Source organism: Eurytemora carolleeae, unplaced genomic scaffold, assembly GCF_000591075.1.
Source record: "Eurytemora carolleeae unplaced genomic scaffold, Eaff_2.0 scaffold61, whole genome shotgun sequence".
NCBI classification, from domain to species: domain Eukaryota; kingdom Metazoa; phylum Arthropoda; class Copepoda; order Calanoida; family Temoridae; genus Eurytemora; species Eurytemora carolleeae.
Genome location: NW_019396269.1, coordinates 216,983 through 234,850, shown reverse-complemented (window position 1 = coordinate 234,850; position 17,868 = coordinate 216,983). Strand labels below are relative to the sequence as shown.

The following is a 17,868-nucleotide window of genomic DNA, read 5'->3' as shown; positions in this document are numbered from 1 at the left end:
GAGCATACACTACCTTTATCAGAGCATACACTCCCTTTATCAGAGTATACACTCCCTTTAACAGAGCATACACTCACTTTATCAGAGTACACACTCCCTTTATCAGAGTATACATTGCCTTTATCAGAGCATACACTCCCTTTATCAGAGCATACACTACCTGTATCAGAGCATACACTCCCTTTATCAGAGCATACACTCCATTTATGATCTTTTACTTTAACGCACCATTTCTATTATTTGCGCAAACAGTCCCTTTTTGTTGACAATGCACACCAATATCTATCCCTTGAGTTTTGATTAAAAATGTCAAGAGCACACAATACATTATCATTTTCACCATACAGTCAGTTACATTCAAACATAGATATTACATCATCATGCTTGGAGTTGCACTATCGGAGATCCCCGCAGCAATCTCATCGGAAACCCATAGATTTTCCTTGGATACCACAAGCTTTTCATCGGAGACCCAAGCTTTTCATAAGAGAATTCAAAATTTTCTTTGGAGACCCCCAGAACTTCATTAAAGACCCAAAACTGTTCATCAGAGACCCCTAGATTTTCATTGCAGCCTCAAGGTTTGTCATTGCCCATTGGAGACACCATACTCTCTGATCAAATTTCGGAGTCTCCAATGAAAATCGTGTGATCTCTGGCGTATGTCACGTGTGGGGTTTCTGAAAGGTGTCTCTAAAGAAAATCTAGGGGTCTCCAATGAGACGGCCTTGGGGGTCTCTAATGAAAAGAAAAAAAATTTCTGTTTTTATACTTGAAGTTCTACCTTATGTCCTGCAGCTGCAGCAAGTATACTTGCTTCTCCTGCACCTATATCTAAACAGTGTAGAATACAGGGTTTTCCAAGTTACATGGGAATTGAGTGAATTGCCGAAGTTCATTCGAGACCGTGGTCGGCCATTTTCTCATTCGACACGTGGTCGGCCATTTTCTCATTTGAGAAGTGGTCGGCCATTTTCGCATTTGAGACGTGGTCGGCCATTTTCTCATTTGAGACGTGGTCGGCCATTTTCTCATTTGAGACGTGGTCGGCCATTTTCTCATTTGAGACGTGGTCGGCCATTTTCTCATTTGAGACGTGGTCGGCCATTTTCTCATTTGAGACGTGGTCGGCCATTTTCTCATTTGAGACGTGGTCGGCCATTTTCTCATTTGAGACGTGGTCGGCCATTTTCTCATTTGAGACGTGGTCGGCCATTTCCTCATTCGAGACGTGGTCGGCCATTTTCGCATTATAAAAGTTGACGGAAACTTCAATCAAATTTAAATTGTCTGAAAGTCCAATATTTCTGTAACAGTTAAGGTTGTTGAAGATTTATAAATCGTTTAAGCTTTTTGTATAAAACTAGCAATCTAAAAATAGCAGAATGAAAGTATAAAGTGAAAGTGAAATTGGAATGGATGAAAGGGTTAATCCCTTCTACTCTTACATTTTTAGAATAGAACACTTTAAACGAAAGAGACTTATCAATCTGGCAATTAATCTATTACTTGTATAAAAATATGTGTAGAGTTCCTCGTAAAAAACGATGCGCTGCTAGATAGAAGACGACTTTTTATACATTCCCTATCATGGATGTTATTCTGATTCTACCGGGAAAACATTTAACAATAGAGAGACTTATCAATCTAATTACACTACCACCAATCTATCAATATGCCAATCAAGCGAGAATATTTTCTCTTATCTAAAGGGACTATCTACAAAAGGAATTGAGTCTTTGCCACAAACTCTGATTTTCCAATCCCTATATTTTTGCAACCCATATGTCTTCAAACTAGTACTGTTAGATCAAATAATCTAAGGTTTACTCCATGAGGTTCCAAAGATATAGAGATTTAAAAATGTTAGTTTTTGACGAAAACTGAATTCCTTTCAAGTAAACCTCAACCTGAACAAGCGTGACATGTCTGATTTACAATTGCACCCTGTGGCTCTTAAATGGATCAAAAATGGGGAAGATATCTACATTTTCCTGTCTGAAAATACCTTCCTCTTGTTCATACTGTATTAACCTGTAGTCAATTTTCTAAAGAATCACAACTGAACATTTTGAGATGTAAAAACAGGGATAACTCCATCATTTTTGATTGGAAAAATGTTCTCAGGGCACCACTGTGAATCGAATATGTAATTCTTTGAGTCCTTAAATGAACAGTCATTTGAAATCATGTTTATTTTATCGTAGGTTTAAAGAATTATCTGAACAAAAGACTTCCACAATCTACTAACATTTCCACCCATAGATCAATATATGCCAATCAAGGAAGAATATATTTTCTTTTCTTATTTTTCAGTCAACAAACTTACAGTTTGAACCAGAAAACTCTGGAATAGGAAGTTAACTTTTAGACTCAAGTTATGACTCAAGTTATAATGAATTTTGAACATAAGACACAGCAATTGTGTAGTGGAAATAAACCCATTTCACTTAATAAATGCACGGTAATTTCCTGGTATAAAAATTTTGGACCCCGATATGCCTCAAATTATGATTGGGGAACTCGGGAGAACCACGTTAATGTTTTTAGTTTGGTTTTAAGATTCTGAGTTAAGTGGGTCTACTCTATACTTTTAAAGGAAAAATTTTCTAAATTCGTAATTTACGATCAAGCGCAGGTAAATATTGGGAGTAACAGTGTAACGCTGGGTTCTCAAGCTAGTTACCTATAAGAACAGAATCTGGGTATTCCTCCAAGGTGTTTCCGATCCAGCCGGAAATACTATCATTCTCTTCCTGACCATCCTATTCAGACAATTATGAATAGTTATATACAGGGTGTCCCACGAAACATGAAAGTTTGTCAATAGTTTGGAATGTCTTTTTTCTTAGACTTTTTGCAGTTTATATTGTAAAAAAGTCTTGAAATCAATTAAAAAGTCATGGAAGAAGACATTTAAAAATATTTACCAACTGTCATGTTTCGTGGGACATTCTGTTTCACAAAACTAAAGTTTCTATAATTCTATATTGGACATACAGGGCTATTCGCAATGGATAATACTTTAATGACGACCTTAAAATCTTTTAATATGTATAATTTGGGAATACTGCCTTGAAAATAATCTTTAAATGGTTTATTTTACAATTTGCTTAAATTTTGAGACATGCGAAGCTGTGTGAAGCCATGGACATGTAAGGAATAAGATTCAAGATGGAAAAATATCCGTACATTTATCTTTTAAGTTTCATATTTTGTGGGGTAGCCATATAATTTATTATTCTATAGAATTAAAGAAAAAACTAAATATGATTTCTGAAATAAAAAATTGCAATCCATATGAACATTGCTAATCAATTGTAACCATATGAATATTGCTAATCAATTGAAATCCATATGAACATTGCTAATCAATTGTAAACCATATGAATATTGCTAATCAATTGCAATCCATATGAATATTGCTAATCAATTGCAATCCATGTGAATATTGCTAATCAATTGCAATCCATATGAATATTGCTAATCAATTGCAATCATGAAGAACTTTTCGTGATTTGTAAAGGGACTTTCTTCACATAAATCCAGACCATGCTATCAAAACTGCATCAACTTTCAAGACGGCACTAGAGCACTTGTTTCTGTCTTTAGTGTAAAAGGAGTAATTGGCAAAATCTTGATAGATTTTTGCGTAAATGCTTTCAACTTTTAGATCACATCACAGTGTCGTTTTAATTTCAATTCAGTTAACTAAAAAAGAGGAACATGTCTGTTTCACAATAAAGTACCCATTAAACCTTTTTATCAATTAAACTAAAACTATGGTTTATTATTCTGACGATTCCCTCCAATGGTTCCATGTGTTCCATGTGAAAATCACAATTTTATAGAGAACCCAAACTTAAAAGTAACTAATTTTCAAAAAAAAAACTATCTTATTGTTTCTTGATCACAAAAAGCTTGAAATCTTGAAATTACAATTTCCTCCCTTTTAAGTAGAAATTTAAACTTTTCTCTTTAATCAGAAACTTTTTCCTTTGAGTTTTACATATTTTAACTTTTCATTCTTAATCATTCAGTTCCTGATATATTTATTTTAACAATCAAACTTTTGTAGGATCTAGTGAAATAGTAGAAGGTTTTAATAATTTTCTCAACGTGGGACCTAGGCTGTCTAGTTACAGTCCGGAATCTAATGTCACTTTTGAAACGTATTTAAATAAGTGCATAATTGAAAATTTTGTTTTTTGCAAATATTACACCGGAAATTATTTTAGAAACAGTTAGTATAAGCTAAAACCCAAAAAACAGCTCAGTAGAAGACAATATTTCTACCAAACTACTGAAGGAGATTATTGATTGTATTGATTATCCTTTAGTACATTTATTTAATCTTTCTTTTATAACAGGATAGCGAGTATAAATGTTCAAAAATTATTCCCATCTTTAAAGCGGACGAAAAAGACAAGTTTAATAATTACAAACCTATAAGTATTCTTCCATTTTTGAGTAAGCTACTTAAAAAAATTGCTGCAATACAAATGTTCAGATATCTTAATAAGTTTAACATCTTTTACGAGCACCAATATGGATTTAGACCTAAACATAACACAAATCAACCACTTTTGCATTTAATGAATAAAATCTATGAAAACCTTAATAAATCTAAACCAGAATTTACACTTGGAATATTCCTAGACTTAAAGAAAGCTTTTGATTGTTGTGATTATCCATACCTTTAAAAAAACTAATGCGTTATGGTTTCAAAAATGTGGCAAACACCTGGTTTAAAAATTATCTTGTTAACAGAACTCAATATGTGTGCATAAACGGAGTTTCTGAATAGAATAGAACAAAATCATATAAATTAGAACGGGTTTTAAACAAAAATTTAGAAAGCTTTCTCACCCCCAACTAAAACAGCACTATATTTTGCTTAGGCATGAGTAAGCGAGACAAAGTCTTGCCTGTACGATTATAATGCCATTTTCCTTAGCTTGCCCTAGCGACCAACCAGGGCAAGAAGCTGGGTTGGGTAGAAAGCTTTCCGTCTGCAATGTTTCTTAAATTGTGGAATGCAATGCAATGCAAGAGTAAACAATGTTTATTTTGAGAATTAAATTATGAGAGGGTTAAATGCGAAAAACCTAATTGTATATCATGTGAGTAGGTTTCATATTAAAAAAAAACTAAAAAACTGAAACTTTATTAGCTTATTTGTGTTTGTGTATCCACCATCCTTAACTCCCTGTATTTTTATTTATCTCTTCATTAATGCCTCTGATCTCAACCTGCCACAGATCACCTGTCAATCTCCTACCTTCCAATCAACTCCTTACCTATCCTCAAAAAAAACATAATTTGATATGTGTAACCAATTTTATTCATTATCGTTAACTAACTTAGAGCCAACCACCCAAAACAACCTACCCTGGTTAGGCGGGTCCAGACTGCATAGTAAATTGTGATCGCTTATTTGTAACATCTCATGCTCTGTAGTTGAATAAAAGTATGAAATGAAATATGAATGAAAACACTGAAAAGTATACAATATATATGCATATGTACTACCAGAGATTAACTTGTCTAGGGTACTGGGGTCNGGGTACCTGTGTATTGCATGATGTAAATGTTTGTTTGTTTATATGCTTTCTTTTACAAAAATGAGGAACAGATATTGGCATATTCTCTGAAAAAATGAAAGTTCTCTAAATACTATTTTTGAAAAACTAGGCCAACTGTATATCTTTTGAAATTCTCAGATTTTCTATTGTCAATGAAGCATCTAATACTTTGCTTGTCTGTCTGTTTGTTTCCAATAAACGTCAAAACGGCTGAACTGATTGGGCAAAATTTTGTGTGGGACCTCACGTGACCCCAGGGAAGGTTTAATTAAGGATGATCAAAATTTCAGAAATTTGCCTCCAACAAAATTCTATTTTCATTAAATTTTGAAAATCCACGATTTTTAAAAATAAAATCCTCGAAAGTTTTTTGTTTGTTTTTATTTTACAATGTATACAAAGAGAACATGTTGACAATGGAAATAAAAGATGGGCGCGAAGCGCCCTAAAAGCCTAGTCTCTAAAATTTTGAATTAAACAAATTTACGAGGAAAACTCAATTTTATTAAAAACAATATGTAAAATTTATGGTATTGGTAAAAAGGAAATGGTTGAATTAGTTCAAATAAAATGCTACAGTTTAACCCAGAACTTGAAAGACATTGAAAGATTTTATCAAATGTCGTATTCTTAACCTTAAGAGCAAAAAAATTTTATGTGGTATTGGGGAGCAACTTTTTCCTGGTTCTCGTTCATAAGGATGATTGGAAACAAGTTTCAGCCAAGTCATATAACTCCGTCTTGGTGAGATATTGAACAAGGTAATACATGCAGAAAGGTCTGGGAAAAGAAATCAATGTAATAACTTTAACAGAAAAAAGTTACTAAGTATATAAAAGTGTTTCCAGCAATACAAAGTGTATCTTAAAAAACCTCAAGATCTCACCAGGACGGAGTGATATGATTTGACAGAAACTTGTTCCCAATCACTACTCATACCATGAGAACCAGGAACAAGTTGAATTTACTCCACAATGCCAAGTTAAAGTTTTTGCTCTTAAGGAACACTGTGGATAATGGAACAATTCAGTCTTTAATTAAAATCATATGGAGCTTCTAAAGCCGTTCCTCTTCTAACCTTTCTCCGGTTCCCGCATATTGCATACCTACTTATATATTTGTATAATTACTGAGATTAAGGTATAATAGTATAAACCCCATTGAACAATTGTGAAGACGACATTTTATTAGTTCTTTTGATGGCTTCGAAATTCTGGCCTCCGGGTTATACTGTATTTTAAATAATTAAAAGAAATTACCTGTAATAACTATAATTTTTCCTACAGGAGCTAGAAGTAAGGTTGAAAATGTAATGAAACCTACAGCGATTCAAGGAAATTTAAATATTTTAAAGATTAAATTTTTTTATACAATGACTTTTTTCTCTGCAAAAATAAGATACAACGAGAACCATAAATCTGTGGAATAGGAAGACGACATTCATGAAATAATTTTTGTACTTTATCTTGTTGTAAATTAAATAGTTTTGTACACTGCAAAATTGATCTTATTGTTTTATGTTTAATTAACCACTGAAAATCATGACTTGAATCTAAATATATGTGGTCTTCCTATTCTACAGTTGTGTGGATCTCCCAGTAATTTTTTTTGTAGAAACACAACAAAAATATTTGATATTTTATTTTCATCAAATAAAAAAAAATGATTTTTGCATAAACCATTCAAAATTTCCTTCCTATAGTCAAACATATTGCAATTAGAACATTTTTACTAAGATTGATAACAAGTGATCTGCAGTACAGTTTAATCATTGCAGTACACTGTAAAGAATCAATATTTTGATGGATTTTTGTAAATCAGCTGACAGTAATTCACAAGAACTGAGATCCTTACTGTGTTCAGAGGAGGGGGGGGGGAAGGGGAATGACTTGCAGAATTTTCCCTTTACCTGTTAAATTCAAGAAATAAGAATAAAGGGAAGGGAAATGGCGCTGGTCTGGCATGAGAAAACCAGTCGTACTGCTTTGCAGACGAGTTCGTTATTACACACGCACAATCTTTTGGTACAGACACACACCATGACAACAGTCAAGGAAATTGCAGAACAATGTCGTCAAATATAATTAAGCTTGAATAACGATTAGTTTATTGTATGTAAACATTAATCAAATTATATTCTTTGCATGAAAATTTGGCTTATAGTGTTGACTTAAATATATAAATAATATATTACACGTGTAATAAACTTATTTTTCAGTAAACAATTAACAATAAACAAATGTACTCTCATAGACTGTACAAATGCCGAGATTATTATGTACTGTAAGTAGGGATGTTAACGTTTTCATTTTTTCAGAAAAACGATCGTTTCGTTATGATAACGACGACGAAAACTCGAAAACGAAACGATCATTTTTGAAAACGATCGTTTTTTTTAAAAAGTTCGTTTTTTTAAAAATGGTCGTTTTTAAAACGATCGTTTTTTCAAAACGCTCGTTTTTAAAAACGATCGTTTTATAAAATTCGTCGTTTTGTTAACGATCGTTAACGACGGACCTTCGTTAACGATCGTTAACGACGGACCTTCGTTAACGATCGTTAACGACGACCCTTCGTTAACGATCGTTAACGAAGAGAGGAAACCGACCTGAAGGGCATCTGTACTTATCATTGAGTAGTTTTTAAGAAAATATCAAGGAGTTTTAACTCCCCCACAACTGTTAAACTTCATGTAAGACGAAATTCAATAAAGTTGCATGTATTTTTTTTCCAAAAACAACCGTTTTGATAAAGTTCGTCGTTTCGTTAACGATCGTTAACGACAACCCTTCGTTAACGATCTTTAACGACGACCTTTCGTTGACGATCGTTAACGACGAACCTTCGTTAACGATCGTTAACGACGACCCTTCGTTAACGATCGTTAACATAATTGTCAATAAAAAAAATTCAAAAACGATCGTTTTTTCAAAAACGATCGTTTTTGTAAAACAATCGTATAAAAAACGATAAGAAATCGTTTTAATAAAAACGATCGTTTTCAAAAACGATCGCTATTCGTTTTCTAAAAGTTCAAAACGAGTGGGTCGTTTTTAAAAACGATCGTTTTTGAAAACGAAACAAAAAACGATCGTTTAACGATCGTTTAACGATCGTTTAACGATCGTTTACAAAAACGATTAACAACCCTAACGTAAGTACCTACAGTACACGCCTTCGGTTCGGTATTACCCATCGAGATATTAGTATTACTTAAACACACTCTTTTGGTAAAGACACACATACATGACGTTTCCGCCCCCTGCATGGTTAAATTATAGAAATTCATAAATCACGATATTCTTCAATTTGACTAAATTTTCAATTGTTTACAGATTACCTCATGTAAAGTTTTAAATATTTTTATACAAAATTTTTATGATATTTGAGGTTTAGGTTGTGTTATGTTACGATATAATTTCTGGGCCAAGCGCTGCTGCTAGGGAGCCGAGCGCTGCGGCCAGAACGTTCCAGGAGGCATAGCGCCTGGGCTAGGACAGGCTAGAGGGCCGGCACTGCGGCCACAAATAATTCTAAAATAAGGATGCCAAATTGTTAAAATTTATTTTGAATTTAAAAAAATTAATGTCATTTGAAAATAATGTTTTTTTTTATTTTGTTCATGTGTGCTATTGTTCAAATGGACATAACCATAGGTTCGTGAACAGCCAACTTTAGTGCAATTGTTCGTTATAAGTTTCATCGGCCGTTATAGTCCTATCGAAATAGCATAATCCGTCTCCCTATCCTCAGAAACTTATCATTAATCGGCTTTTTATTGAAATTTATTTAAAGACGACTTTTGCCTGTGGGCTGAGAAACAAGAAAATGCCGCAAATCAATATATATCATGAAAATCTGCGCTGTTCTAGTAATACGTTTCTCGCTTCAAACCCGACTATACCGGTTTGTAACCATAAACACTAGTTATTATAGTCTATTCAGTTGTGTGATAGAAGAGATATTTTAAAATTGACTATTTTACATTTTTTCCGTTATTTTTAACATGTAAGACCTCTATATGACTAATATTCCTGTAGATAAAAAATGGCCGTTATCGAAGAACTTGTAGATGATGTTAGTGTAAGTATTTGGTTAAATCTGACGCAACCTTTTAAGTTTTATTTTTAAATTGAGGCTTAATCAGATTATACTTTCATTACTTTTTAAAGGTATTTTCTGGTCCCCCTCACATAGAATTTAAAATATTAACCCACTTATATAACCCCCATAAATGATATTTATGTTTTGGTGAAGTAAAAATTATTTTTAGGGTGATGAATTATTGGCTAAATTAAGAAAATTGTTTCGATATGTCCTATTTTTTGTTCTTTAAAAGATTAAAATTTATAACACCCGGTAATTCTTTTAAATATATATATCTCAGTCCTATATTCTAGGAGGAAAGTGATACTGTAGAATCTGAAACAGCGGAAATGTTCGCGGCTCATGTTGCGAAGGAAAGAAAGAAATATGAAGCCGCACCTATGGAGAAATTTATTGCGAGTAAGATTTCCTATTCTATTAGCGTTGGCGGGTCCGTCCTAGAGAACGATTTTTGGACTCCCGCCCCCCACCACCTATCAAATTTGTACATGACCACTTTTTCAATTTTCAATTAAATTAGTATTTATTTAGGGTTAGGTTAGATTAAGACACTTTCTGGGCCGAGCGCTGCGGCTAGGACAGGCTAGGGGGCCGAGCGCTGCGGCCACTTGGTCAATTATATCCATAAGATTAGGACATATATACGGTTAGGTTAGGTTAGGACACTTTCTGGGCCGAGCGCTGTGACTAGGACAGGCTAGGGGGCCGAGCGCTGCGGCTAGGACAGACAAGGGGGCCGAGCGCCGTTGCTGGGATATGCTAGGGGGCCGGGCGCTGCGGCCACATGGTCCATTATATCCATGTCTTACATTTAAGATTCATTTACAAAATTGATATGAGGGGGGGGGGTCCAAAAATCGTTCTTTAGGAAATTACTTCGTTGGCCCCTCTCATGTAGGGGTGGATACAGGATTTAAGGGAGGGGGTTTATATTTATTTCGGAACGAATAAATCCAGATTTAGGAAACAAAAGACGCGCCGCATGCGATATTTTTTTTTGACTTAGAGACTCAAAAAAGAGCCAAAATTAATGACTAAAGACTAAGAAAACTAGATTTTTTAAAGTCATTATATCCTATTAAGATAGATATTTTTCCTGTTTTCACTAGGTTTTCTTTCCCTTAAGTGCTATTTAGAAGCTATTGGGTGGGTAATTCTTAAAAATATACCTCCCTGCCCAGACCCTTCACCTTCCTGCTCATTTTAGAAAGTAGGTTTCTAAATTCTAACCTTTCTATTTTCAGTTTTGAAATCTCTGATAATGCGTGCTTTGGTTGTATTCTTCCTCTACTGGGTACTCAGTCGAGGACCCGCCTCACCGCCACCGGCCGCCAATACTCCACAAGATTTCGGCGATGATTCATTCGACCCTATTGCCGAAAGCGATGATTTTGATAATCTTGATCACGTTGATGATCCTTTTGGAAAAATAGAACTTTAGTTTTGAACTTATCAGTATTTTAACTCAAACATTGTTAAAATTTCTAATCCCCAAAAATGTTTTGTTTGTAAATTGTTCACTCTGTAGTTGGCAGTTTAGCAAGTGAGTTGCTATTACGTTATTGATACATCCTGTTAAGAATATTTATTCTCATTTTTATTGTTAATTATTTAAACCTAAATTCTAAATGGTGCTACTTTATCGCAAACTAGATTTCTAGTGCAAAATTGTCATGTTAATATTCATGCAAGACGAGTCAAATATTTACCAAGACTTTCAAACCAAATAAAATAAACATCGCTTCACGCTAAATGATGTTTATTAAAAACGAAAAATTTTCAGATTTGAAAATGGCGATAATAGAGGAGGTCGGGGATAGTGGGGAAACCAACTATCTGCAGGTTAACCTACTGCCAAGTTTAAAGAAATCCCGGGGGGGGGGGTTAGTTTAATTTTATTTTTTTTTCAGAAAGTTAAAAAATTCATCGAAGAAAAAGTTAAATTTCAAGATAAATAACATTTCTTGGAAGAAGAACATTTTTAGGCAGGGGAAATAATTATTTTTAAAATATTTTGTCTTGTATACAAGTTTTTATATCAAAGATGTTAACTACAATGTCGGAAACTTAGTAAGTAGCTCATGTCTCCCGAACTTCCCAACAAAAACTGTAAGAAAAACTCGATACAAAGTTTTTTTTTTTGAAACAAAGCTAGATGAAATGTTTTCAAATTGTTATTGATATAAAATTTAAATATGTTTTTAAGCATAAATCAAGCATAAGAGTTCGGGTTTGCACGTACAAAGTTTACCTATCATTGAAAGATCTTAAGTATCTTCAGAAGGACCTGTCATGAAATTTGAAGTTACCCTCCATTTATAAACTGGCATCCCGATTTACCACAGTACCCTTAAAACCATTATACCATAATGAGGAAGATAACGTCTTTATCCTAGCTTTAATAGGGAGTAATTTCTGATAATTTCCTCATTGTTTTTCTGAAATAAAAAGTAACTTTTGTGAAGTATCAACAATTGAAAATAATTAGTTATAAATTATAAACATGTTAATCTAATTCATACTTGATTAGAGAAAGTTTTAAAAGGTACTGTTATGAATCGGATGTAACACTCAATAAATATAAACTTATCAAACCAAGTGCTTTTATTCAACTGCGTACATCACGAACTCAACACAGCGCACACTGGAAATGCATCTGAATACAAGCGGGGTTCGATAAGTTTACACACTCATATCTCTGCACTGGACAAGCTAACAAAGGGTGTAAGGGTACCGTTGTAAATCGGGCATTTTCCTCTTTACATGGAGGTTCACTTAAAATTACGCTTACAGTCCGTGTAAAGAACAAAAATGCTTACTTATAACATTATACCCAACGAAACGCTGTGATAAAATTTGATGAAATATTTGAATTGTTGTTTAGGTAGCCCAGAGGTCTAGCAATGAGGGCGTGGTTGTCGAGGGGGAGGGAGGCGTGGCTGTAGCTCCAGCAGAGGAGGAGGGAGCACCTCAGAAAATTTTTGGAGTTCTCAAGGTAAACAAATTCAAAACAAAATATCGATTTGTAGAAATGACGAAATGATTTTGTCAATCTAATCTTAGCTTAGAATCAGACTATTTTATGACTAATGCCTAAATATCCCATAGAACAAAATTATTTAAGCTTATTGTAAAGTTGCTTTCAACTTTATTATTACAATTTTGTACGTGTAAAATTATTTAAGAATTAAAATCATATGACTCAATTATCTAGTTTTTTTTTAATCCCAAAGTCACTAGTAATCAATCATAATTATTAAATTTCTACAGATATGGCATAAACAACAAACATGGCACCAATTAATTTGTATAATTTCATTGTTCATATTGTTTGGTTGATGCACATTTAAATAGCTAATTTTGTAATTAAAATGTTGGTTAAATCTCTTTAATATTGATTATTTTAGTCTGTATTCACCCGAATGATTATGTTCTGGTTGATTATGCAGTTCTTTAAGAAGTCACCTGGTGCAGGTGATTACTAGAGAAAGCTTTTAAAACTACGTAATTGTCGGGGAGTATATAGACATGGAGAGGTGGTAGATAGAAATCGAGAGGTGGTAGATAGACATGAGGACTGAGGAGGTGGTAGATAGACATTGGACCAGATGGACATGGAGAAGGAGCAGATGGACATGGAGAGGGAGCAGATAGACATGGAGAGGGGGGAGATAAACATGAAGAGGGGGGAGATAAACATGAAGATCAGTTCTGTAATATGACGATGCCAATTCAGATATGTGTTTTGAGACCAAACATTAATTTGGAACATATTTTAATTGTTAAAAGGGGATCTCTGTATAACATGATTTGATTTGATAACGCGTGATCCGAATATATTAAATATTCCAGGGTTTGTCACGGATTAACTCTTTCCTAACATTGTTGAAAGAAAGTATTATACATATATCTTGAAATTCATTGGGGGACTGAAGGGGTGGGGGTGAGGAAGTTTGTAAAATTTATGCGGGACAATGGGGGGGGGGGGGGTTATACAAACCCATGACTTTTGTGAGGATAAATCATCATATACTAAGTATAAGTAATATCTGTTTTTTTGCCTTTAAAATCGTTTGTCCGATCATAACTCATGAACCCCTTTACGCCTCAGATTTTGATTAGGGAACTCGGTAGTATCCGGGAATGTACTTTGCTTGGCTTAAACATTTTAAAGTTAATTTGGTTATCTTTAATAGCGAAAGTTTTATTTCCAGGTCAAGCTGGGTTCCCAAGCTAGTATTATGTAAAATTTTAGCTTCGATACCCAGCAATGCCTGGAGGTTTACTAGAAGAGTTAACTCACTTAACTGAAAATTTGTTAAAACAAGTTAAGAACATACCCGTAGTTCTTTCTACAGCATTACAAAATCAAAATTTGGGGCAAATCGGTCTAGGGGTCCTTGAGTCATGATCGGATTTACAAACAATTAAACAGGCAAACAAACAAAGACACACACTTGGATTACAATATTATATATATTGATAACCATATTATCATGAACTAACATATTAAGGAATAATATTATTATGAGTTATATACCAAAGTTAATAGTATTGAGTTAAGGAACTGGAAATACGGGTACTGAGGTTTCCAAAACAAGATCACCCGCATCTAATCTATATCAAGTAAACTATATATTCATCTAATTTATATAAATACATTTAAAATTAGCATTTTAACACTTTCTAGCCTTCATGGATTTCTTTTTAACCCTTTTAAATTATCGCTTCCTTTATTTATTCTTGTCTTCTTCAATTCTGTCTTCCTAATTCCTTGATATTATAATCCTTTCGCAACCTTTTCGCACTGTTTTTCCATCCTTTCATCATCTCTCAAACCTTTTAATATCCCTTTTCCTTATCGTTTCATTGCCCTATCTTATCTTACTTTTCACTTCATATATTATCCTCTCCATCCCTTTCCTTTCTCACCTTACTTTCCTCTTTTTTTCTTTTCCCATCCATAACCTTTCCTTTTCATAATCTTTCCTTTCTTTTCATAATCTTTCCTTTCTTTTCATAATCTTTCCTTTCTTTTCATAAACTTTCCTTTCTTTTCATAACCTTTCCTTCCTCTAAAATAAGGCTTCGTTCTCTTATCAAGCTATTGAGAAGATATTTTGTATTTGAATGATACAAAAGTTGCCTTTTTTGTCTCAGATAATGTCCCCTCCCCCTTCTGAAGATATTATGCAATCAGATAATCTTTTTGTGACCTAGTTTATGAGATTTGATTGAAATTGTGGCAAATTTTATTTGTGGCATTTCCATGTGTTTCTATTTGGATACTTTTTGTGGCATATTTTCTGAGCTTTGATTGTATGTGTGGCATATTTTTTGTGCCAAGACATAACTAGTAGCTTTTTTGTGGTGAATTATTTGTGTGACATATTTTATGCTTTTATATACTGAAGGCGGTATATTTTAAACTTTGATTGCATTTGCAGTAGGTGTTGTGTCAGGGTATAACCTGAGGCATTTGTAATGATATTTGTTAACACAATATAATTTTGTGGCAGATTTTAAGCTCATTCATTATTTCTGTGGCAGATTTTATGCATCTAACCTGCAATTTTCTTTCATCTACTCTTTATTAATCAGGATGGAACCGGTTTTGATATGTTTGTTTACATTTCTGAACAGATGGAATTTGGAGAGTTTGACGTAAGTAATTTTTGTATAAATAAGATTGAAAAGAAACTGCAAGATTTTAATTTGAGAAAATGTCAATTATTATTGTAGTTAAAAAGATCAAATTAAATATTTATGAAAAATTAACCAAAAAAATTGAGTCTTTGCCTTAAACTTAATTTTCTAATTTGTTTATCTTGGCAACACAACGGTGAAGATCTTAGACATTTCAAATAATATACGATTTATCAAAGATCTGAATTTGTGATAAAGACTTTACTCCTTTACTACTAAAGACTGACTATATTTATTTTTTTAAACCCTCATCTGTTCTGTTTTTAGCTTAACTAGACTTGATGAATTTCTTGGTTTGTCCTTGATAACATGAAAAATGATAATTTAATCTAAGCTCTTTGGAGCAAAAAAGTCCACTTGGGGAAAAATCAACCTTTTTTTATTTGTATTTTTTTTAAAGTTAGCAATCAACACGTTGGGTACGTTAAAGTGGCATCATGGCTCAAATTTGTTCGCGTGCTGTGATGTTTTAAAAGCAAAAAAAATTCAATCAGTACGCGTATTTTTAAAAGAGACCTACGGGGAAATAAAATCAATTATTTTTAACATGCAAGCTAAAGATCGGGCTAAAAACTCGAAGTATAGGATGGATGGAATTGAGCCTCTGACACATACAAAGGATGCCGTAAGCCATCAAGGCAAAACATGATTTGATTTGTGAATTTGTTTTTTTGTGGGGGGGGGGAGTAAGTAAATTTTAAAAAAATTATTAATTTTTTTAATTTATCATATTGTAGATGGATGAATCCCTATTTTGGAAACTGACTGGATTGGAGTATGGAAAATGGGATTTAGGAATTCATTTCTAAAGCATTTTTATAATCATCAAAAGTTTTTATTTTAAAAACATAAATTGTTCTGGCTTTCGTTAGTGTAATGCTTTAAATGTTTTAACTCAGGAAAAAATTTGGATTCGACATTTGAGAAAACTGTTCAGGTTAGTTTAGTTGTAAATTTGTAATGCTTTTTCTTGAAATAATTCTCCCTCTTCAAATTCATTTGTTTCCATCCATGATAGGGTTCCATTTGTGAATTTAGGGACATTTGATGATATGAATGAGTTTTTAGAGAAAAAAAGTACAAAAAGGATTTGATTTTTTAAAGTTATTATTTTTAAGGGAAAGGGGAGGTATATGAAAATATGTTAATTTTTCACTTATCTTTTGTGATTTTTTTCTGTGTATAATTTCATGTCGTATTCCAGGTCCCAATATCTGATAGAGTCCAGAATAATGGATCCCTTTATATTCATACTTTCATTGTAAAATCAGGAAAATCTCCAGACCCAAAGTAAGTGGATTTTATTGCAATGCATGATCTCGATCTTTTATTATTCTGAAGATTAATTTAATCTTTATTCGATTTCCCGCATCGCATGGTATTCGCACAAGGCAGGGTTTTAAGGGAGCTTTGACTTGGGGAGGAATTACTAAAATGAAGATATTGAAAGGTGTAGTTTTTTATAGATCCTTAAATTAAAAGTGCCCATAGTGGATATCGAGATCAAACAATCTGGATTATAAGACTACAGTAAAAGAGTTCTCAGCTCTGTCTACGCATTTCAAATTAATCTTATTTAGGGCTGGTAAACTGTTCAGTAAGAAGTATACTGTTTATAAATCTCAAAGACTGAATAAATTCAAGAAAAAACAATATAAAACTACAGCTAACCTTCTCACAGGTACAATATTATATCATTGATGTAAAGTTTTGACCTGACTTGAAATTGACAAAGCTTTTTACTCTTGGCTTTGTTCTTGAGTTTGGTATTGGCTTAGGTCTTGACTTAGATGTTTACTTTATTCCTTGCTTTGGTCTTAACTTCAGTCTTGTCTTAGTTTTTGACTTTTGTCTTTACTGTAGTCCTTGTTTTGGTCTTGACTTTTGTCTTTACTGTAGTCCTTGTTTTGGTCTTGACTTTTGTCTTTACTGTAGTCCTCGTTTTGGTTTTTACTTTTGTCCTCACTTTCGTCCTTGCTTTGGTGTTGTCTTAGGTTTTGACTTTTGTCTTTACTTTAGGCCTTGTTTTGGTCTTGACTTTTGTCTTTACTTTTGTCCTTGCTTTGGTTTTGTCTTAGGTTTTGACTTTTGTCTTTACTGTAGTCCTTGTTTGGGTCTTGACTTTTGTCTTCACTTTAGTCCTTGCTTTGGTCTTGTCTTAGGTTTTGACTTTTGTCTTACTGTAGTCCTTGTTTTGGTCTGACTTTTGTCTTTACTTCAGGCCTTGTTCTTGTTTTAGATTTCGTCTTTATTTTCGTTGTTTTAGTCTTAACTTCTGTATTGGTCAAGGTTTTGACTTTTATCTTGGTTTTAGTTTTGGCTTTGTTCTTTGCTGTGGGCATAACTAATAACTATAGTCTCGATTTGGTCTAAACTATTTGGTCTTGACATTGAAATTGATACTGATCTTTTTAATGTTTGCACAAAAAGAATTAATAGGAAGATATACAGTATTCACCATCTATTTAAT

General features: G+C 33.3%; 2 protein-coding genes across 2 annotated transcripts in view; one reads left to right on the top strand and one right to left on the bottom strand.

Moving 5' to 3' along the window:
* Positions 1-657: 657 nt before the first annotated feature.
* Positions 658-7,444, bottom strand: LOC111699810 (uncharacterized). Its single transcript, XM_023470545.1, has 5 exons — positions 7,282-7,444; positions 6,845-6,904; positions 5,571-5,650; positions 2,687-2,765; positions 658-834 (listed from the first exon to the last, which is right to left on the bottom strand). Exons 1-5 carry the CDS (start codon positions 7,355-7,357, stop codon positions 767-769), a joined length of 363 nt encoding a protein of 120 aa, XP_023326313.1. The 5' UTR covers positions 7,358-7,444; the 3' UTR covers positions 658-766.
* Positions 7,445-9,556: 2,112 nt separating this feature from the next.
* The window catches only part of LOC111699791 (cleft lip and palate transmembrane protein 1 homolog), a 20,266-nt gene continuing 11,954 nt past the window's right edge, over positions 9,557-17,868 (top strand). Inside the window, exons 1-11 of the mRNA XM_023470522.1 lie at positions 9,557-9,668; positions 9,986-10,091; positions 10,937-11,534; positions 12,577-12,687; positions 13,100-13,166; positions 14,257-14,318; positions 15,294-15,356; positions 16,136-16,193; positions 16,298-16,335; positions 16,603-16,688; positions 16,979-17,079. Of these exons, the coding sequence (XP_023326290.1) occupies positions 11,445-11,534; positions 12,577-12,687; positions 13,100-13,166; positions 14,257-14,318; positions 15,294-15,356; positions 16,136-16,193; positions 16,298-16,335; positions 16,603-16,688; positions 16,979-17,079 (676 nt within the window). The 5' untranslated portion in view covers positions 9,557-9,668; positions 9,986-10,091; positions 10,937-11,444. The remainder of the gene's footprint in view (positions 9,669-9,985; positions 10,092-10,936; positions 11,535-12,576; positions 12,688-13,099; positions 13,167-14,256; positions 14,319-15,293; positions 15,357-16,135; positions 16,194-16,297; positions 16,336-16,602; positions 16,689-16,978; positions 17,080-17,868) is intronic.